We start from the raw sequence: 23,853 nt of genomic DNA on the forward strand, positions 1-23,853 counted from the left end.
TTTTTTGCACAACACTATGAAACTAGAAGCCAGCCACAAGGAAAAATTCTGGAAAGAACACAAATACATGGTAGCTAAACAACATGCCACTAAATAATGAATGGGTAAACTAGGGAAACAAGAAAAAAATGAGAAAATATTTGGAAACAAAAGAAAATGAAAACACATGTTTCAAAACCTTTGGGATGCAACAAAAGTGGTCCTAACATGCCTAACAAGCCTACCTCAAGAAGCAAGAAAAGTTTCAAATAAACAACCTAACTTTCCACCTAAAGGAGCTAGGAAAAGAACAACATGAAGAACAATGAAGTCTAAAGTCAGGAGAAAGAAGAAAATAATAAAAATTTGAACAGAAATAAATGATATAGAAACTAAAAATAAAAACACATAAACAGTGGCACCTGGGTGGCTCAGTGGGTTGGGCCTTTGCCTTCAGCTTGGGTCATGGTCTCAGGGTCCTGGGATTGAGACTAACGTTGGGATCTCTGTTTGGCAGAGACCCTGCTTCCCCCCCTCTACCGCCTACTGCTCTGCATGCTTGTGATCTCTCTCTCTCTGTCAAATAAATAAAATAAATAAAATCTTTAAAAAACACAGAACAAAGAACCATAGAATAGATCAATGAAACCAGGAGTTAGTTATTTGAAAAGTTAATAAAATTGATGAACCTCTAGCCAGACCTATCAAAAAGAAAATATAAAGGACTCAAATAAACAAAATCACAAATAAGAGAGGAGAAATAACAACCAAAACCACTGAAGTACAAACATTAATAAGGGAAAATTATGAAAAAAATATGTCAACAAATTGGACAAAATAAATGGATAAACTCCTAGAAACATATAAACTATCAAAAATGAAATGGAAAGAAATATACAATTGAACATACTGATAACTAGCAAAAGAATTGAGTCACTAGTTAAAATAAATAAAATAATTAAAATAAAATAAAATAAATTAAATAAACCAGAAGTCCAAGACCCATGGCTTCACAGGTGAATTTTACCAAAATTTTTAAGAAGAGTTAATACCTATTCATCTCAAACTATTAAAAAAAAAAAAACAAAACAAAAACAGAAAAGAAAAGAAAACTTCAAATTTCATTCTAAGAGGTCAGCATTACCCTGATACCAAAACCAGATAAAGACTCCATTAAAAAAAAAAAAGAGCACTGGGTGTGGTGCATATACAGTGAACTCTGGAACACTGAAAAGAAATTTTAAAAAAATAAATAAGCTCTTGGAGACAAGATGGTGGGGAAGTAGAAGGAGGCTCCGTTTCAACCTGTACCCTAAAGTGAGCTGATTACCTACCAAAGAACTCTGATCACCCATGTAATCAGCCTGAGATCAGAATTATACAAGTCTGGATCTCTACAAGGGCAGAAGACGCCAGTGGGCAGGTAAAGTGAAGTAGGAACATTGGGCTGATATTGGAAGATAAACAAAAGGGAGAGGGAGCCACCAGAGGCCACCGACTGGAAAGTAATACCCCTAATACAAGAGTGCCCTGCATCTGGGGACCAGCATTAACATGGAGTCTGGTTGAAATCACTAAAAAACAGCAAAGGATTGCGGGGTGGGGGGGGTTGTGGGAATCGGGGTCCCTAGGGACAGGGGCTCAAGTCCTCCAACCCAGGACAGCCTCCCCTGGCACTGAGCCAGAGAGAGTGCGGTGGAGAAACCAGGTCTTGGTTCCTGGGCCTCCAGCGGGCCTGAGAACACATGGGGTCCGGCTCCTCTGAGGTGCTGGGAGCCTTGCCAGACGGCAGAACGCTGAGCTGTGCTAACAGAGCCTGAGATGTGCACGCCCCTCCCTCTCCCCTGAGAGAGGTGAGCGAAGGCCCAGTCCGGGGCTCTTAGACCCGCGCAATTGTATCAGAGCCTGAGATACACACGTGCCCCAAACCGTCCCCTGAGAGAAGTGCGAGAAGGCCCAGCCTGGTGCTCTCCGACCCGTGCCCTGGTATCAGAGCCTGAGATTGCATGCGCGACCCACAGCCTCCCCTGAGAGAGGTGCGCTCAAGCCCAGCGCTCTTAGACCCAGAAAGACCAGTCACTCCCAGCCTGGGTTAAGTGAGAAAATCTCAGTGTGCAATCGCGGCTTGGAACCTCTCTAGTGGTCTGGAGCTGCCCAGACAACCACGCCGCCATGGTTTGGGGTACAAGCAAAAGATCCTGCATCTCCAGGGACCGTGACTCAGAGCCTGCTCTGCCAGTCGCCAAGGCGGAAATTTATATGGGCTCTCCAGCACCTATAGGAGACCAGACTGAAGCTTCTCTCTGAGAGGGAGGTCAGGGTGCAGTTTGCTTTCCTCTAAACCTACAAAAACCATCAAAAGTGGTCAAGGTGAGAGAAAAAAAGAAGTGAACAAACATAAAAACCTCCAGAGAATAAAAGCCTAAAAAAAAAAAAAATGCTTTCCTCAGAGCCTTGAGGGGGGCGGGAGGACTTAACTCAGGGAACATCACTGACTGAAAACCCACGTGGCAGGCCCCTCCCCAAGAAAACCAATCAGGAAAGAAAAAGAAAAAAAACAAAGACTACAAGAAAGCAACCACCACTACTTCATAGGACAACATTTATTTTTAACTCATTCCCACTATTCTGGTTCATTTTTTAAAAATATATATAGATAAATTTTTAACCTACTTACCATCACAGTGAGATGTCCAGTACATCAAATTCCATAATAACCTTCTAACCTGAACTTTTTGATACATGCACCTGTGTTTTTCTCTTTTTAAATTTTTTTTTAATTTTTAGTTTCGTTTAGTAGTTTATTCCTTTTTTTTATTTTTATTTTCTAATATTCATATAGAGTTAAACTTCAAGGTAATCCCTTTTCCCCAATCAATGGTACCCCTATAGGTAAACCAATTTTTTAATTCCCCTTTATCTTAGGAAAGTTGAGTTCTTTAACAAAGATATCAAGATACATCCAGGAAGAATCAAAACAACCTTCCTCACCACACAGAGAATTTATAACAACATTCCCATCTTGTTATTGCACCAGTGTTTCTGTGTTTTTGTGTTTGTCCTGATAGTGTATAAATCTTATACTTGTGGTTCTTTTTTACGAGGATCTTCCTTTATTTGCTTATATATACTTTTTTCTCTTGTCATATACTTTTATCAATCTTTTTGTTTGTCTGTTTTTGTTTGTTTTTGTCTGTTTTTGATTTACTTCATAAATCTTACCTTGGGCCCCATTTGGGCTGAACCTTCTCTTTTATCTTCCCTCCTTTTCCTGTCTCTCTCTCTCTTTTTTCTTTTTCTTTTCTTTTTTCTCTCATTTGGGTAAGTAATCCTGATTGCTCAGAAGTGTTCCAGGGTACACCTTGACTGCACCACGGTCAATATATCCAGCTACATCTGTTCAGTCATCTTTCACCAAAATGACTAGGAGGAGGAATGCCCAACAGAAGAAAAATACAGAGGATGGGCCTTCTGCAACAGAGCTAACGGCTATCAACATAGATAATATGTCAGAAAGAGAATTCAGGCTAACAATTATCCAGACAATAGCTAGGTTGAAGAAACTCATGGATGACCAAGCAGAATTGATTAGGGCAGAACTGAAAAAAAGTATATGACAAGAAAAAAAAGTATAAGACAAGAGAAAACAGGGATGATGTTCACAATGTTAGGGCAGAACAGAAAGCTACCAGGGATGAGGTTCACAATTCTCTCAATGAGTTCCAATCTAATCAAAATTCTCTCAAAGCTAGGGTAACTGAGACAGAAGATAGAATTAGTGATCTGGAGGACAAAGAGATAGAGAAAAAAGATCAGGAGTAAGCAGAGCAAACAGCTTAGAAACTGCGAAGACAGAATCAGGGAAATAAATGATGCCACAAAATGTTCCAACGTCAGAATTACTGGAATCCCTGAAGGGGAGGAGAAAGAAAGAAGTCTAGAAAATATAATGGAACAAGTTCTTCATGAAAATTTTCCCAATCTCACAAATGGAACCAACATTCATGTACTGGAGGCCGAACGGTCTCCACCCAAGATTATACATTCCAGAAAAACATCAAGGCACCTGATAGTCAAATTGAGAAATTATAATTGTAGATATAATCTCTTGAAAGCTGCAAGGACAAAGAGGCTCCTTACTTACAGAGGAAAGCCCATCAGAATAATGTCAGACCTGTCCAGAGAGACCTGGCAAGCCAGAAAGGGCTGGCAAGATATATTCAGGGCAATAAATGAGAAGAACATGCAGCCAAGATACTTTATCCAGCAAGACTGACATTCAAAACGGATGGAGAGATAAATAGTTTCCAGGACCAGCAAGGCTTAAAAGACTATGCAACCACCAAGCCGATACTGCAGGAAATATTAAGGGGGGTTCTATAAAAGAGGAAAAATCCTAATAATAGCATTGAACAGAAATAAAGAGACAATCTACGAAAAGAAAGACTTCAAAAGTAACATGATGTCAATAAAAACATATACATCAATAATCACTCTCAATGTGAATGACCTAAATGTGCCCATAAAAGGACACAGGGTTGCAGATTGGATAAAACGACAGGACTTATCCATATGTTATCTAAAAGAGATCCATGTTAAACCTAAAGATACACCCAGACTGAAAGTGAAGGGATGGAGAAGCATCTTTCATGCCAATGGGCCACAAAAGAAGGCCAGGGTAGTGATTTTCATATCAAATAAATTAGATTTTAAACTAAAGACTGTAATCAGAGATACAGAGGACACTATATAACTCTTAAAGGGACTATCCACCAAGGTGATCTAACAATTGTAAATATCTATGCCCCCAATATGGGAGCAGCCAATTACATAAGAAAACTATGAATCAAATAAAGAGTCATATTGATATGAATACATTAATAGTAGGAGATCTTAACATGCCTCTCTCAGTAATAGACAGATCATCGAAGCAGAAAATCAATAAAGAAACAAGAGCATTGAATGACACATTGGACCAGATGGACCCCAAAGATATATACAGAACATTCCACCCTAAAACAAGATTACCCATTCTTCTCAAGTGCACATAGAACCTTCTCCAGAATAGACCAAATACTGGGTCACAAATCAGAACTCAACCAATACCAAAAGACTGACAGTATTCCCTACATATTCTCAGATCACATGTTTGAAACTGGAGCTCAATCACAAGGAAAAGTTTGGAAGGAACTCAAACACCTGGAAGGTAAAGACCACCTTGCTTAAGAATGCTTGGATCAACCAGGAGATCAAAGAAAAACTTAAACAATTCGTGGAAACAAATGAGTATGAAGACCCTTTGGTCCAAAACCTATGGGATACAGCAAAGGCGGTCCTAAGGGGGAAATACATAGTTATCCAAGCCTCCCTCAAAAAAAAAAAATTGAAAAATCCAGAATACACCAGCTGTCTCTACACCTTAAAGAACTGGAGAATCAACAACAAATCAAACCAACTCCACACATAAGAAGGGAAATAATCAAGATTAGATCAGAGATCAATGAGGTAGAAACCAGAGATATAGTAGAACATATCAATGAAACTAGAAGCTGGTTTTTTAAAAAAAAATCAATAAGATTGATAAACCATTGGCCACACTAATGCAAAAGAAAAGAGAGAAAGCTCAAATTAATAAAATCATGAATGAAAAGGGAGAGGTCATGGTAACACCAAGGAAATACAATCAATCATCAGAAGTTATTATCAACAGTTATATGCCAATAAGCTAAACAACCTAGATGAAATGGATGCATTCCTGGAAAACTCTAAACTCCCAAAATTGAACCAGGAAGAAATTGACAACCTGAATAGACAGATATCTAGTAATAGGATTGAAGTAGTGATCAAAAATCTCCCAAAAAACAGGAGTCCAGGACCTAAGGGATTCCCTGGAGAATTCTACCATTTTTCAAAGAAGAAATAACACCTATTCTCCTGAACCTGTTTCAAAAAACTGAAGAGGTTGGGGGAACCAGGTGCTAGGTATTACAGAGGGCAGAGATTGCGTGGAGCATTGGGTGTGGTGAAAAAATAATGAATACTGTTATGCTGAAAATAAAGAAAAAATAAATTAAAAAAAAAAAACTGAAGCAGAAGGGAAATTTCCAGACTCTTTGTATGAAGCCAGCATTACCTTGATCCCCAAACCAGGCAAAGACCCTACCAAAAAGGAGAATTTCAGACCAATATCACTGATGAATATGAATGCTAAGATTCTCAAACAAGATCCTAGCAAACAGGATTCAACAGCATATTAAAAAGATTATCCAGGGGCGCCTGGGTGGCTCAGTGGGTTAAGCCTCTGCCTTCAGATCAGGTCATGATCTCAGGGTCCTGGGATCGAGCCCCGCATTGGGCTCTCTGCTCAGCGGGGAGCCTGCTTCCCTCTCTCTCTCTGTCTGCCTCTCTGCCTACTTGTGATCTATCAAATAAAATCTTTAAAAAAAAAAAAAAAAGATTATCCACCATGACCAGGTGGGATTCATCCCTGGGCTACAAGGATGGTTCAACATTCACAAATCAATCAATGTGATAGAACAAATTAATAAGAGAAGAGAGAAGAACCACATGGTCCTCTCAATCAATGCAGAAAAAGCATTTGACAAAATCCAGCATCCGTTTCTGATGAAAACGCTTCAAAGTATAGGGATAGAGGGAGCATTCCTGAACTTCATAAAATCTATCTATGAAAGTCCCCCAGCAAATATCATCCTCAATGGGAAAAAAGCTTGCAGCCTTACCGTTGAGTTCAGGAACATGACAAGAATGGCCACTCTCACCACTGTTGTTCAACATAGTATTAGAAGTCCTAGCAACAGCAATCAGACAACAAAGAGAAATAAAAGGTATCCAAATTGGCAATGAAGAAATCAAACTCTCTCTCTTTGCAGATGACATGATTGTTTATATGGAAAACCTAAAAGACTCTACCCCCAAACTACTAGAACTTATACAGCAATTCAGCAACATGGCAGGATACAAAGTCAATGTGCAGAATTCAGTGGCTTTCTTATACACTAACAATGAAAATACAGAAAGGGAAATTAGAGAATCGATTCCATTGACTATAGCACCAAGAACCATAAGATACCTGGGAATAAACCTAACCAAAGAGGTAAAGGATCTGTACTCGAGAAACTACAGAACACTCACGAAAGAAATTGAAGGAGACACAAGAAGATGGAAGACCATTCAATGCTCTTGGATCGGAAGAATAAACATTGTTAAAATGTCTATACTGCCTAGAGCAATCTATACTTTTAATGCCATTTCAATCAAAATTACACTGGTATAAAAAAAATTACACTGGTATTTTTCGAAGAGCTGGAGCAAATAATCCAAAAATTTGTATGGAATCAGAGGAGACCCCAAATCACTAAGGAAATGTTGAAAACAAAAATAAAATTGGGGACATCACATTACCTGATTTCAAGCTTTACTACAAAGCTGTGATCACCAAGACAGCATGGTACTGGCATAAAAACAGACACATAAACCAGTGGAACAGAGTAAAGAGCCCAAATATGGACCTTCAACTCTCTGGTCAAATGATTTTCGACAAAACAGGAAAAAAATATACAGTGGAAAAATGACAGTCTCTTCAATAAATGGTGCTGGGAAAACTGGACAGCTATATGTAGAAGAATGAAACTTGACCATTCTCTGACTCTGTACACAAAGATAAACTCGAAATGGATTAAAAAAAAAAAAAAAGAAACCTCAACGTGAGACAGGAACCCATCACAATCCCAGAGGAGAACACAGGCAGTAATCTCTTCGATATCAGCCACAGCAACTTCTTTCAAGATATGTCTCCAAAGCCAAAGAAAGGAAACAAAAGCGAAAATAAACTTTTGGGACTTTATCAAAATCAAAAGCTTCTGTACAGCAAAGGAAACAGTCAACAAAACAAAGAGGCAACCCACGGAATGGGAGAAGATATTTGCAAATGACAGTACAGACAAAAGGTTGATATCTAGGATCTATAAAGAACTCCTGAAATTCAACATGCACAAAACAGATAATCATATCAAAAAATGGGCAGAAGATATGAACAGACACTTCTCCAATGAAGACATACAAATGCCTATCAGACACATGAAAAAATGTTCATCATCACTTGCCATCAGGGAGATCCAAGTTAAAACCACATTGAGATACCACCTTACACCAGTTAGAATGGCCAAAATTAGCAAGACCAGAAACAACATGTGTTGGAGGGGATGTGGAGAAAGGGGAACCCTCTTATACTGTTGATGGGAATGCAAGTTGGTGCAGCCACTTTGGAGAACAGTGTGGAGATTCCTCAAGAAATTAAAAATAGAGCTTCCATATGACCCTGCAATTGCACTGCTGGGTATTTACCCCAAAGATACAGATGTAGTGAAAAGAAGGGCCATCTGTACCCCAATGTTCATAGCAGCAATGGCTATGGTTGCTGGACTGTGGAAAGAACCAAGATTCCCTTCAACGGACGAATGGATAAGAAGATGTGGTCCATATACACTATGGAGTATTATGCCTCCATCAGAAAGGATGAATACCCAAGTTTTGTAGCAACATGGACGGGACTGGAAGAGATTATGCTGAGTGAAATCAGTCAAGCAGAGAGTCAATTATCATATGGTTTCACTTATTTGGGAAGCATCACATATAGCATGGAGGACAAGGGGAGTTGGAGAGAAAAGGGGAGTTTAGGGAAATTGGAAGGGGAGGACAACCATGAGAGACTATGGACTCTGCAAAACAACCTGAGGGTTTTGAAGGGGTGGGGTGTGTGAGGTTGGGGGAACCAGGTGGTGGGTATTAGAGAGAGCACATATTGCATGGAGCACTTGGTGTGGTGCAGAAACAATGAATACTGTTACGCTGAATAGAAATTAAAAGGGGAAATAAGTCAGTCAGAGAAAGACAAATATAATAAGATATCACTTGTATGTGGAATTTAAGAAACAAAACACATGAGCCAAGGGAAGGAGAGACAGTGAGGGAGACAGAAAAGTCAAAATCAGACTCTTAATTATAGTGAACAAACTTGTTGGTTACTAGAGTGGATTTTGGTAGGGCAAGGTTAAATAGGTGATGAAGGTTAAGGAATGTGCTTGCTGTGATGAGCTCCAGGTTTTTATGGAGGTGTTTAATGGCTGTATTATGTACCGTAAGCTAATATAACACTATATGTTAACTCACTGTAATTAAAGTAAAAACTGCAAAAAGGGGAAGAGTTCAAAATTTTCCATGAAAGATTGTAAGTACCAAATGAATTAATCCATGAAAACTGTTAGTACAGTGCATGGAAGAGTAAAAGATCAAGAGATAGCAGCTGTCATTTTTATTGTTGTTATTGTATGCATAGAGTTGTTTGATTTTTAAAATCTGAAATGATGTAAACATCCAATCTAACAGTGTTCATGTTACAATTGAGGAAGCTGAAGTTCATGTTTAACTTGTTCAAATTCTCAGAATAAAATAGATGCAGAGCCAGGCTCTTCTCTATCTTTCCTGACTTCCTCTCCAATGTTCTTCTCAAGGCTATTGATCCCAATGTAGGACTGCAATTCTTCCTCAGAAAAATGTTGTTCATATTTTCTGGAACATTTATCTTCACATTTAAAGGGTCTTAACAAGAGGCCGGAGGCAGTTCAAAAATACAGCCACCATGCCAGACAGAAATTGACACTAGTCCAATGAGGTATGGGTTTTCAGCTTTTCATTAGTAAATACCGTAAAGGGGAGGTGTGTGTGTGTGTCTATGTTAGGGTGTCAGTTGTAAAATACAAAAAAGGGCTCTCCTAAGCTCAGGGCTCTCTGAGTGAGGAACCCAATGAAAAACAATGACTAGAATTTCAAATGACGTAGACTGAATGAAATAACCAAATGTCAAGGGACATCCAGACAAGAGGGGCTGAATCTGGGAGACAAAGGTGTTAACAGAATTCTATGTAACAATGTTGGGGCCTGAAATGCTGGACATTCATCTTAACCTTTTCTAGTCCCAAATCGTCTGTAAATAACTATCCCTTGGCAAGCATGTGGAGGAGATACTGTCTGTTGCCAGGATCTCACTACCCCTTTCTGCAAAGCTCACCCCTCCCCTGGCCAAACCCTCTCTTAGCCCTTCAATTAAAAAAGAATAGCCCAAGCGTAGACTTTACTTATAGTTTGGTATGAATTTGTTGGATGTATTCTCCTTTTGGAGGTGTTCATATTTTCAATATTTAATAGGCTTTGAGCAGTGCCAAACCTAGGAGTAGACTGTTGGTGAAATTACACTCTGGGGCTTGTGAAGAGAAGAAATTAAGCTTCTTAGTAAGTCTAATGCCTATCTCTTGCTGATCACAGATATATACCAATTAAAAGTCATTGAAAAATTAATCTAATAGAGCATACCACTACCAGGTTAATGGGTAAGCACACTGTATGTTAAACTTAACTTTCCCTTTAAGAAATAAATAATAGAACCCAAATTAGCACTGATTAGAACACTTACCACCAAAGAGGTGGAGCTATTGGAGAAAGTGATTCAAAGAGCTTCCTGTATATGAGATATGGGAGTATATATCCCCATAACAACTTTATCCATTGGCTTGAGAAATATTTAAGCTTTTATTTGTAGAAAGTTCTTTCAAACTTTCATCTCTTATACTCTGAAATCATCTCTTATACTCTTATACTCTGAAGCCCACAGGCACCCACGCCCAACACTCTGTTCATTTGCATAGGTGTATAAGGCAGGAGTTAACAGTATGATTGATGAATATTGCACAGGTCAGCAATGTTGATCTCTCCTCCCCAGGACCACTGGAAAGGAAAATACCCCCATACTGGAAGGATAAAATTCATCCCAAATGTTACTCCCCCAACTTCTGATTTTTGTGGAAGAAAATGAAAATAAACACAGCCTGGGAGATCAAAGACCAGAGAACATTACTGACTCCATGGAAAGTCAAGTCAATACCCTAGCAGGGAGAGTAACTTCTTCATTCACACCAAACCTCCAATCCCAAGCAGGGGTGGGAGGGTTACTCACATGATTTAGACTGAAATAGGGAAGGAAGGAGAATGTGAGATGGGGCTGGGAGTCCAAGTGAGAGATATAGAGAAGGAAGGGAAGTGAGCAGGCACAGACCCTGACAGCCATCAGAGGTTCATGCCTTTTTAACAGCAGGAGGCTAGAAGAAAGGATAAGAGTGGCTCTGGCTGTGATGGGGCTCTTATTGGGCCTCCTGCTTCTGGACCACCTAACAGTGGTCACCTACGGTAAGGAAGCAAATGGGGACCTGGTTACCACTGCTCACACCAGCAACAAGCTGGGAGTTTGGGATTGAATGGCTACTGGGGAAAACTTATTCCTGTTGAATAGTTAAATGTTCTCAGACAGTGCTGCAGACTCTCAGCTTTGTGTAGTTGAAGCCTGCTGAAGAAGCCAGGAGGTAAGTTTCCATAGAAATTGAAAAAGAACTTTTCTTGAAAAACAATCACATGATTTTTCTAGTACTTGTCATATCTCAGGGACATTAAGAAGGTTGCCAGTGACACCCAAATCTTTCCTCCATCTTATTTCACCTGAAATTCTACCATTTTACCTTAACCCTTCTCTCTCCAGGTCTTGATCCCTGTTAATATATATAACCTTCAAAGAAAGAATGTTGTCTAAGAGCAAGATTGGACCTTAAAAGTAACCTAGACCCAATGCTTTGCTGTTATGAACTTTGCTCAAAATATCTGTTCACATACTTCCAGTGACTGAGAGTTGATTTTTGCAGACTATCTAATCTATCCAGTCTAGTCCAGGACAGTTACAAATGTTAAGATGCTCTTCCTTGAGTTGAACTATATGCACTTCCTTGTGGCTTCCATCCTAAGGCCCCTGCTCTCTTTCTTAGAGATACATAGAACATATCTACTCCCTCGATGCTGCGACAGCCCTTTAGAGTTCTAATGGCAGACATCGTGTCCTCTTGTCATCTCCTCTTCAAGATAAACTAGCCCTAACTCCTTCAAATGGTCTTCACAGGATTTGCTTCTTACCATATCCTTGGGTAACTCATTTCCCTGTGAATATAGCCCAGTTCGTCCAGGCTGCTTCTGAGAAATTAATGCTGGAGATTACAAATCTACATAGATAGATAGATGATTTTATAGATAGATAGATAGATAGAGAGATATCTCCAAAAAGAGGTCTTACTATCCCTATCCCATAGAAGCATTATTTCTTCAGGTATTTTTCCATCCTCTTTTATATCCCTGAGAATTGAAATAGACTTTTTGGTAACTAAGTCTAAGTAATTGCTAAGTGAGATCCAAGATATAGCAAATGGGTTTTTCCGCATATCTACTTATTTCATATCTTTACAGGGAGCAGCCAGATATATGTTGGCTTGGTGCCCCTTATGTGTCAGAAAGAACATCTTTTCATAGCTGACTCAAATTATGCTAACTCTATCCTGGGGCTCTGTGACCAATCAAATTCTAGAGCCTCAAAGCTAAAAAGGACACTAAATAAGTCACCTGAGAGGGAGAAGAATGTCCTCCAGCCACAGAGCATTAGTGGCAGAGTTAATACTATTAAATAATACAGGTTATTTTGCAAATACAATATTTACATTCTCTAACATGTTTTAGAGGATCCTTTTCTACCTTCTCCAAATCTGTTGGTTTGAGCTTATACTTACAGAGGCAGGACTAGGGCTCAGGGGAACATGATATACATGTGAAAGTTAAATTATTTGTGTGTACATGTGAGTGCTCTCATGTATATCATTCCATCCTCAGCCTGTGAGAGCCTCTAGCCCTGGAAACGGTCTTTCTTTTATGTGGAGTGTTTAACACTATAGACCTGAAGCTCAGGACATACTGAATGACCAATAACACATTCCCACTCCCTGGATCTCAGTGTCTCCATTCTATTTTTACAGTGAGGGAATCAATTTGCTGGCCTCAAACAGCTGTGCCAGCTGAACATCTCTGTATGACTGTAGCTTTACTTTTAAAAGTGAAGGGGGCAGAAACAGCTAGTCTGTCAAAGCACATGTTTAAATGATCATAGTAAAATAAATCCCAAACATTTTTATTTTATAAACATTACAAATATTTTTTTAAAGATTTTATTTATTTATTTGACAGAGAGAAATTACAAGTACACTGAGAGGCAGGCAGAGAGAGAGAGAGAAGGAAGCAGGCTCCCTGCTGAGCAGAGAGCCCATTGCAGGACTCGATCCCAGGACCCTGAGATCATGACCTGAGCCGAAGGCAGCGGCTTAACCCACTGAGCCACCCAGGCGCCCCAACATTACAAATATTTTATAAAGCTAATCTATCCAGCACCTACTGAATACCGGCCATTATTCTAGGTGCGTTCACACCTATAATCTCATTTGCTCTTCAACATAACCCTCCATGGAAGGTATATTATTAGCCTCCATTTTATTGATAATGACATGAAGCTCAGACAGGTTTAGCAATTTACTCAGGGTCACGTAGAGACATGGGGACATGGGTCACATGTTAAGACAGACCTTGGACTACTACACCATGTGCTCCTTCACTATTCTTCTGACCTCACTAGGTGCTTCTATTCAGTGTTTCTCTAGGCTTTCTGAGAACCAAAAGATAGTAGAAAGGTGTAAGTCAATTCTATTGAGGTTACCTTCACTTTGGAGATCAGAGGACATGACGTACAATGTCTTTTTTTTTTATGTGTGTGATGCCCTGTGCCTACCATATACTGTCTCTGTAATACTAATGAAGCAGGAGGATAAAGAGGAGACAATAAAAGAAGGAGGAAGTATAGAAGCCAGATGGAAAGATGAGTTGAAGGAAGGAAAGGCAAAGGAAGGAGGGGAGAAGTAAACAGAGGAAAAACATGTAATTCTTAGAAGTCTGATTAACTCTGCTCCATGACCCTATTCTGGAATGTAGGAGTCAAGCCTGACCTACTTTTAGAAGTGAGTTTCAAGATTGAGAAATTGAGACTGGCTGTTTTTATAATTGACAGAGTGGGCTATGTGAGAGTCCCCAGGAAGTTCCCAGAGAGGGTAATGCAAACCAAGCCTTGCATTCCCTCCAAGTTCAGAGGAAAGACATACATATGCATAGACAAAGTCATTTTCAGCTGTTCCAGATGTCCCAAGAGCAGAATGTTGCTTTGTTGTCAGAAAAAGTGAAAGAATGCTTTTCAGAGGATGAGTGGAAGATTTGTGATAGCTGGAAAAAAATAATGGTAAAGATTGCATTAAACTGGAAGACTCAGATGGTTTTCATGGGGCTTAAGGCTGATACATGTGTGCTTTAAGTGACACATGCATGTTCATGATGATTATAAGCTGCATCTGCATGCATATGGAGGCCTGAAATAGCAATAGCACAGTGAAACACCACCATCTGGTGAAAGTTTACCACCAGATAGAAAATGTAATTATTTAACTTTCATCTCCATTATACCCTATTAGCATTGAACAATCTAGGATTGAAGGGACCTTAAAGAGTAATGTTGTCCAAGACCCAAAAAAAGATCAGAACTTCTCCCAGACTGCTTAGTTCATGAATAAAAAACTCTGAGGACAAGGGGAGTCAAAGGGTAGAAGGGAATTGAGGGAAATTGGAAGGGGAGGTGAACCATGAGAGACTATGGACTCTGAAAAACAATATGAGGGTTTTGAAGGGGCAGGGGATGGGAGGTTGGGGGAACCAGGTGGTGGGTATTAGAGAGGGCACAGATTGCATGGAGCACTGGGTGTGGTGCAAAAACAATGAATACTGTTATGCTGAAAATAAATTTAAAAAATAATAAAAACTCTGATTAATTACAAAGTTCACTGTTAGGACAAACCAAAATCAGACCTAATGCACTCCCATTCATGGGTCTGAGTTCTGCTCCCTGCCCAATCTGAAACCCTCCAGAGACTATGTGGTTGATTTAGCAACATGGACTCGTGTTTATTTATTAATTTCTATTCAAGGCTTTTATCTTGGTCAAAATATGCTAGTGATGTTGTAAGAATCTCTGGTGAGCAAAAGCTAGAGGCCTGGTACTTGGTACATGGCAATAAATTCTGGTAGACAGAAGGCATGTCTCTACCCTACCATCTGTTTGACTGAAGCCTGAGAATCCTGGGCTACATAACAGGCATTTATTCAGTAATGTTTCACATTTTTTAAAGATTTTATTTATTTATTCGACAGAGAGAGAGAGAAAGAGAGATCACAAGTAGGCAGAGAGGCAGGCAGAGAGACAGGGGAAAGCAGGCTCCCCATTGAGTAAAGAGCCCGATGTGGGGCTCAATCCCAGGACCCTGAGATCATGACCTGAGCCGAAGGCAGAGGCTTAACCCACTGAGCCACCCAGGTGCCCCAATATTTCATATTTTGAACCTCCTTCTTCTAGGACAGAGATAAATTAATTGTCTACATATAATACCTCACTCCTGGTTGGAGTTAAATAAAACACAAAATCCTCAAAATAAGAGCTTATGAATGAAAAATTCTTTTTTTACTTTTTTTTTTTCAAAGATAGAAAGAGAGAGCATGAGCAGGGAGAGGAGCAGAGGGAGAGGAAGAAGAACACTCCTCATGAGCAGGGACCCCGATGCAGGGTTCAATCCTAGGACCCCAGGATCATGACCTGAGATGAAGGTCCCCCACACACCAAGGAAGAATCTCCTTTTGGTCCTACTACTATTTCTACCACAGCCAGCTTTAGGATTTATTCAGACCCTTTTCCTTTCCTGACATTTCCCTCTCTGTTCCTCCTCAAGATAGAATTTTTCAGTGTACCTTTGGTGAAATCTAAGAGAAACCAAAAGGTAAATAAAGAGAAATCAGGGGGGAAAAAAAGGTTAGGCTTACAAAGTGAGAATTTCAAACTTAGCAATAACTAATGATTTTGTAAAACACAAGTACATTTCACACAAGTTTCCACCCTCAGAATTGCCCTGTATGCATCCAGCCTCCCTTCCAGAGAAAAGCTTAGGGTCAGGGACCCAAATACTGAGTTTTTCTGAGGAACAATGGGGAATAAGCAGAGAATATGGCCCTTTCGTTCCTAGCCCTGCAGCACAAACATTTCTCCAGGTATATAATTACATAATAAAATGGACCAGACACAACTGTTCAGCATTTGTTCCTACACTTCTTTTGGAAAATATTGAAATAGGTTCTTTTTCATAGACTTACAGAGCTTCAGAGCTTAAAGAATCTTTAGACATCATTCCATTCAAACTCTCTACATTATATATGAAGAACATGAGTCCTTGTGGTACAAAGTGGCTTATCCAGGGTCATCTCACAGCAAGGCAGTGACAGGAAAGGAACTTGAAACTGACAAGAGCCAAACAGTGTTAAGAGTTTTTCTTCTGAGCATGTGTTTCTGATTTATGGGAAGGCAGGCAGAGAATAAAAGAGCACATGGAATCTGAAAGTAGGCTGGAAGGAAATTTTAGAGGTGTTTTTCAGAAGTCTTTTGAGATCTACCACTGCCATCCTAGCTCCCAGATGGGTATGCCATCTATGTCCATTTTCTTCTTCCTTTTCAGGCCACCCCATCCTGGAAGCACCTGAGAGTGTGACAGGACCTTGGAAAGGGGATGTGAATATTCCCTGCACCTATGGTCCTTTGCAAGGCTACACTCAAGTCTTGGTAAAGTGGCTGGTACATCATGGCTTGGATCCAGTCACCATCTTCCTACATGATTCCTCTGGAGACCATATCCAGCAAGCAAAATATCGGGGTCGCCTGCAAGTGAACCACAAGATTCCAGGAGATGTATCCCTCCAGCTGAATACCCTGGAGATGGATGACCGGAGCCACTACACATGTGAAGTCACTTGGCAGACCCCTAATGGCAACCAAGTGGTGAGAGATAAGATCATTGAGCTCCGTGTCCGGAAATGTGAGTGACTGTGATGATAGGAAAGCACTGATAGACAAAGACCAAATAGAGGTGTATAATACTAGAAAAGCTTTAGAAACCCAGAGAATTTTGTTTACTTGTACACATTCTTTCTTCAGTCGTATGTGCTAATCAGAGAAAGTGGACAGGGTCATCACTCTCATAGTATAATTTAAGAAGTGTTGGGAAGGATTTCTGGTTTTCAAATCTCTACCCCTTCAAGCATCCCTGAAATTCTAGCATCCACACCCTGGTTTCTCTCCTTGGGCTCTGGATTTTAAAACTAATAAAAGTGAGTCAATCTATCTGATCAGGATATTGGAGAGTAAATAGATGCTAAGATAGAAGCTCTGGGGAAAGGGTTATTGGGGTTAGCCAAGATACATTTTGCTGACTTGACAATTTTATGAAAACCTGGCCTTGGTAATCCAAAACTGCAGATAATCTAAAACTCTATCTACTAAAGCCTAAAAAGTCCCTCTATATTAAAAAAAAATCAGTAGATTTTTAACTCCAAATATTTCAAAACCATATATAACACAAAACAATATCTAACCTTCCAAACAAAACTATTTTTATTTACATTATCCTATTTCTTACCCCGTTCCAAGTTAGGAGCTCCTTTTAGTTCACTTTGCAGATATACAATTACCCCTATATTCAGCAAGGATGACTCACCCTTGTCTTCACATATCCTTATAACTTTCCAGAGCCTCGTTTCTTGTTTTTCCTTTGCAGTCTCTGTTTCCAAGCCCACAGTGACGACTGGCAGTGGCTATGGCTTCACAGTGCCCCAGGGAATGAGTATTAGCCTTCAATGCCAGGCTTGGGGCTCTCCTCCCATCAATTATGCTTGGTACAAGGAACAGACCAACAATCCAGAACCCATCAAAGTAGCAGTCTTGAGTACCTTACTCTTCAAGCCTGCCATGGTGGCTGACTCAGGCTCCTATTTCTGTACTGCCAAGGCCCGGGTAGGCTCTGAGCAGCGCAGCAACACTGTGAAGTTTGTGGTCGAAGGTAAGCAACCCTTTCTCTTGGTGATCCTAGCAATGGACTACATTGCACTGGAGATACCTCAGTAGTGCCTTTATTCCAGAGAACAGAGTTTGTGTGTGTGAAGAGAGAGAGTGTTCTGGGTTCTACAATTGCAAAGAAAAATTCTGGACTGATGATAATAACGCTGGAGACAATGCCTGTCTTCTTACAGGGGAAAGTGACATTCTCTAAGCCAATCATATTTGCCAGATACAATTCACAAGAACTCAACACACATTCTAAAATTGAATCCCATGTCTATCTCATGAGATAGCTATCACTATTCTCATTTTACAGAAGGAGAAACTGAAAATCAGAAGGTTTGTTTTTCTTTTTTTTTTTTCCCAGGAGTTCACAGTTAGGAAGTTCAAGTTGGAACTTGCACACAGAACAATTACTCTTTCCATTATGTCTGATTATCTCTTACGGTTGAATATTAGCTCCTGGTCACCCTTTGGAAACTTTTTTATTTGTTCTTTTTTTTCAGTATAGCTGACACATGATGTTACATTAGTTTCAGGTACATCACATAGTGATTTGACAAGTTTATAGATTATGTTATGTTCACCACATGTGTAGCTACCATTATATCATTATTATAATACCATTGACTATATTCTTTTTGCTTTGTCTTCTTTCCTCTTTTATTCTCTAAGTGGAAGCCTGTATCTCTCACTTCTCCTCACATACTTTGCCCATCGCCCCACTCTCCTCCCCATCAGTTTGTTCTTTGCATTTATAGGTCTGTTTCTACCTTTTATTTATTCATTTTTTAGGCCCCACATATGAGTGCAATCACATGGTGTTTGTCTTTATCATTTATTTTCTTGTTTGTTCATTTATTTACTTATTTATGAAAGAGTGACAGAGAAAGCACAAACAGTGGAGGGGGAGGGACAAATGGCATGATTTTATCCTCTATTATGCCTGTGTAATATTCCATTGTATGTATACACTACACATTCCTTATCCATTTGTCTATTGACATCTAGGTTGCTTCCATATTTTGACTTCTGTAAATAATGTTGCAATAAACACAGAGGTGCATATATCTTTTCAAATTAGTGATTTTATTTTCTGTGAGTAAATTCCAAATAACAGAATTATTGAATCATATAGTATTTCTATTTTTTTAAAAAAACCTCCATACTATTTTCCACAGTGGCTCTACCAGTTTACATTCTCACCAATAGTCTATGAGGGTTCCTTTTCACCACAACACTTGTTACGTCTTGTCTTTTTTATTTTAGCCATTCTGACAGGTGTAAGGTGATATCTTATTGCTCTTTTTGTTTGTTTTGTTCAGTGAGGATTTTTATTTTTATTTTATTGTTTGTGTTTGAATTTGTTTCATGAAATAAAGCCCAGATATCTACATAGATTTTTAAGGACCACCCCCCCAATCTTCTTCCTAAAGTCAAATGCAAGTTCTGGTTGAGGTCTCAATGAAGATTGACTCTGGTTAATGAAGGTCTGGCTGTTTCTTACAGCATTATCTTGGAAGCATTACAAACCATGTACATAAATATTGCAGGCTGGGGTTTAAATGAACAGCCCAGCAGTGATTTGTCTAAATGAATCTTGTTGCCTTCCGAGAGATCAACTTGGAAGGGAAGGAACTTATTTCAACAAGATTGCCATTTACCAAAACTGCTTTTGGGGACTTATCCTCAGAGCCACCTGAAAATTACTATCCTTAAAAAATAGCACTGTATAAGGAAGATAATCAAACTGGCTCTAACTATTTGATTTAGGAGACTAATGTTGGTTTGAGACTCCTGTATTTGCCTGGAAGCATTTGTTTCCCAAGGCTGAGTTGTAATGAGTATGTGTGTGCTGTAGATACTGGTCTACCAGTTGTTGGGGGAACAAGGGCAATCTCACTTGTAGAGAATTATATGGCCCAGTTCTCTGAGAGTTGACAATATGGGCAAGCAGAGAGGACATAGCATGGCCAGAAAGTCCAAGAATGTATACTTCATAAAGACCTAAGTTGAGCATTCTCACCTTTCTGTGAGTTAGTTCCTAGCCCATCTGGGAAGAACTTTGCTTAGAACATATCAACCCCTCTGTATTTCTTTTTTTTAAATATTAATTTATTTATTTTCAGCATAACAGTATTCATTATTTTTTCATCACACCCAGTGCTCCATGCAATCCATGCCCTCTATAATACACACCACCTGGTACCCCAACCTCCCACCCCCCGCCACTTCAAACGCCTCAGATTGTTTTTCAGAGTCCATAGTCTCTCATGATTCACCTCCCCTTCCAATTTCCCCCAAATCCCTTCTCCTCCTTAACTCCCCATGTCCTCCATGCTATTTGTTATGCTCCACAAATAAGTGAAACCATATGATAATTGAATCTCTCTGCTTGACTGATTTCACTCAGCATAATCTCTTCCAGTCCTGTCAATGTTGCTACAAATGTTGGGTATTCCTCCTTTCTGATGGAGGCGTAATACTCCATAGTGTATATGGACCACATCTTCCTTATCCATTCATCCGTTGAAGGGCATCTTGGTTCTTTCCATAGTTTGGCGACCGTGGCTATTGGTGCTATAAACATTGGGTACAGATGGCCCTTCTTTTCATGACATCTGTATCTTTGGGGTAAATACCCAGGAGTGCAATTGCAGGGTCATAGGGAAGTTCTATTTTTAATTTCTTGAGGAATCTCAACACTGTTCTCCAAAGAGGCTGCACCAACCTGCATTCCCAACAACAGTGTATGAGGGTTCTCCTTTCTTCACATCCCCTCCAACACATGTTGTTTCCTGTGTTGTTAATTTTGGCCATTCTAACTGGTGTAAGGTGATATCTCAATGTAGTTTTAATTTGAATCTCCCTGATGGCTAGTGATGATGAACATTTTTTCATGTGTCTGATAGCCACTTGTATGTCTTCATTATTTTTGATGCCAGTATAATAGAATTGTTTTCTAAACTTCATTTTTCTGGATAGTTTGTTGCTTGAGTACAGAAATACAACAATAATTGGTGCTGGGAAAACTGGGCAGCTATATGTAGAAGAATGAAACTCGACCATTCTCTTATACCATACAAAAAGATAAACTCAAAATGGATAAAAGACCTCAACATGAGACAGGAATCCATCAGAATCCTAGAGGAGAACATAGGCAGTAATCTTTTCGATATCAGCCACAGCAAATTCTTTCAAGATATGTCTCCAAAGCCAAAGGAAACAAAAGCGAAAATAAACTTTTGGGACTTCATCAAAATCAAAAGTTTCTGCACAGCAAAGGAAACAGTCAACAAAACAAAGAGGCAACCCACGGAATGGGAGAAGATATTTGCAAATGACAGTACAGACAAAAGGTTGATATCGGGATCTATAATGAACTCCTCAAACTCAACACACACAAAACAGGCAAACATATCAAAGGGAAGAAGATATGAACAGACACTTCTCCAATCAGGACATACAAATGGCTATCAGGCACATGAAAAAATGTTCATCATCACTAGCCATCAGGGAGATTCAAATGAAAACCACATTGAGATATCACCTTACACCAGTTAGAATGGCCAAAATTAACAAAACAGGAAACAACATGTGTTGGAGAGGATGTGGAGAAAGGGGAACTCTCTTACACTGTTGTTGGGAATGCAGGTTGGTGCAGCCTCTTTGGAGAACAGTGTGGAGATTCCTCAAGAAATTAAAAATAGAACTTCCCTATGACCCTGCAATTGCGCTCCTGGGTATTTACCCCAAAGATACAGATGTCATGAAAAGAAGGGCTATCTGTACCCCAATGTTTATGGCACCAATGGCCACAGTCGCCGAACTGTGGAAAGAACCAAGATGCCCTTCAACGGATGAATGGATAAGGAAGATGTGGTCCATATACATGATGGAGTATTATGCCTCCATCAGAAAGGAGGAATACCCAACTTTTGTAGCAACATGGACGGGACTGGAAGGGATTATGCTGAGTGAAATCAGTCAAGCAGAGAGATTCAATTATCATATGGTTTCACTTATTTGTGGAGCATAACAAATAGCATGGAGGACATGGGGAGTTAGGGAGAAGAGATTTGGGGGAAATTGGAAGGGGAGGTGAATCATGAGAGACTATGGACTCTGAAAAACAATCTGAGGGGGTTGAAATGGTGGGCGGGTGGGAGGTTGGGGTACCAGGTGGTGGGTATTATAGAGGGCCTGGATTTCATGGAGCACTGGGTGTGGTGAAAAAATAGTGAATACTGTCATGGTGAAAAGAAATAAATTTAATTTAAAAAAAAGAAATACAACAAATATTTGTATATTTTTCTTAAGTCCTTTAACCTTGCTAAACTCATTTATTAGTTCTAATCATTGTTTTATTAATTCTTTAGGATATTCTAAATATGATAATGTAATCTGAAGATGTAAATATTTGTATTCTTCTTTTCCAATATGGATGCTTGTTAATTCTCACATAATTTCCCTGGCAAAAACCTTCAGTACAGTTGCAAATAATCATGGTTAGAGTGGACATTACTGTTTTGTTTTGGATCTTAGTGGAAAAGCATTCAGTCTTACCATTAAATGTGCTTTTTTAAATTTAAATTCAATTAGCCAACATAGAGTACATCATTATTTTCAGATGTAGTGTTCAATGTTTCATCAGTTGCCTATAACACCCCAGTGCTCATCAAGTCATGTGCCTTCCTTAATGCCCAACACCCAGTTACCCCATTGTCCCAGCCACCCCCTTCCACAACCCTCAGTTTGTTTCCCAGAGCCAAGAGTCTCTAATGGTTTGTCACCCTTCTGATTTCTTCCCATTAATTTTTTCCTCCCTTCCTCTATGATCCCCTGGGCTATTTTATTGTATTTCTCATATGAGTAAAACCCTATGATGAGTTTCTTTCTCTGCCTCACTTATTTCATTCATTTAGCATAATACCCTCCAGTCCTATCCATGTCAATGTAAATGTTAGATATTCATCATTATTTTAAAGTAACTTCAGTTTTATTATTTTTATTTCCTCTTTTTTTTAACTTTTATTTTATTTTTTCAGTGTTCCAAGATTTATTGTTTATGCACAACACCCAGTGCTCCATGCAATATGTTCCATCCTTAACACCCACCACCAGGCTCATCTAACCCCCCACCTCCCTCCCCTTCAAAACCCTCAGTTTGTTTGTCAGAGTCCACAGTCTCTCATGCTTTGTCTCCCCTTTCAATTTCCCCCAATTCACTTTTCCTTTCCTTCTCTTAATGTCATCCACGTTATTCCTTATGCTCCAAAAGTAAGTTAAACCATATGATAATTGAATCCCTCTGCTTGACTAATTTCACTCAGCATAGTCTCCTCCAGTCCCATCCATGTTGATTCGAATGTTGGGCATTCATCCTTTCTGATGGAAGCATAATATTCCAATACATATATGCACCATATCTTCTTGATCCATTCATCTGTTGAAGGGCATCTTGGCTCTTTCCACAGTTTGGCAACTGTAGCTGTTGCTGCTCAGAACATTGGGGTACAGATGGCCCTTCTTTTCATTACATCAGTATGTTTGGGGTAAATACCCAATAGTGCAATTGTAGGGTCATAGGGTAGCTCTATTTTTAACTTCTTAAGGAATCTCCATACTGTTTTCCAAAGTGGCTGCACCAACTTGCATTCCCACCAACAGTGTAAGAGGGTTCCCCTTTCTCCACATCCTCTCTAACACATGTTGGTTACTGCCTTGTTAATGTTGGCCATTCTCACTGGTGTAAGGTGGTATCTCAATGTGGTTTTGATTTGAATCTCCCTGATAGCTAATGATGCTGAACATTTTTCCATATGTCTGTTGGCCATGTGTATGTCCTCTTTGGAGAAGTGTCTGTTCATGTCTTCTGCCCATTTTTTGATGTGATTATTTGTTTTTTGTGTGTTGAGTTTGAGTTCTTTAAATATCTTGGATATCAGCCCTTTGTCTGTAGTGTC

At 39.5% G+C, this 23,853-nt stretch overlaps 1 protein-coding gene across 8 annotated transcripts in view; it reads left to right on the plus strand.

Annotated features, from left to right (window-relative positions):
* The first annotated feature begins 11,046 nt into the window (after positions 1–11,046).
* The window catches only part of VSIG4 (V-set and immunoglobulin domain containing 4), a 36,936-nt gene continuing 24,129 nt past the window's right edge, over positions 11,047–23,853 (plus strand). For 5 of the 8 annotated variants that reach the window (XM_013049717.2, XM_013049718.2, XM_004780010.3 and 2 more), the window contains exons 1-3: positions 11,050–11,238; positions 16,512–16,868; positions 17,607–17,888. In XM_013049717.2, the coding sequence (XP_012905171.1) occupies positions 11,184–11,238; positions 16,512–16,868; positions 17,607–17,888 (694 nt within the window). In that variant the 5' untranslated portion in view covers positions 11,050–11,183. Of the gene's footprint in view, positions 11,239–16,511; positions 16,869–17,606; positions 17,889–23,853 lie in introns of all 8 variants that reach the window. The other 3 variants (XM_004780011.3, XM_004780013.3, XM_045081220.1) reach the window with 2 other exon arrangements.

This window comes from Mustela putorius, unplaced genomic scaffold (assembly GCF_011764305.1).
Source record: "Mustela putorius furo isolate JIRA1106 unplaced genomic scaffold, ASM1176430v1.1 tig00000549_pilon_pilon_pilon, whole genome shotgun sequence".
NCBI classification, from domain to species: Eukaryota; Metazoa; Chordata; class Mammalia; order Carnivora; family Mustelidae; genus Mustela; species Mustela putorius.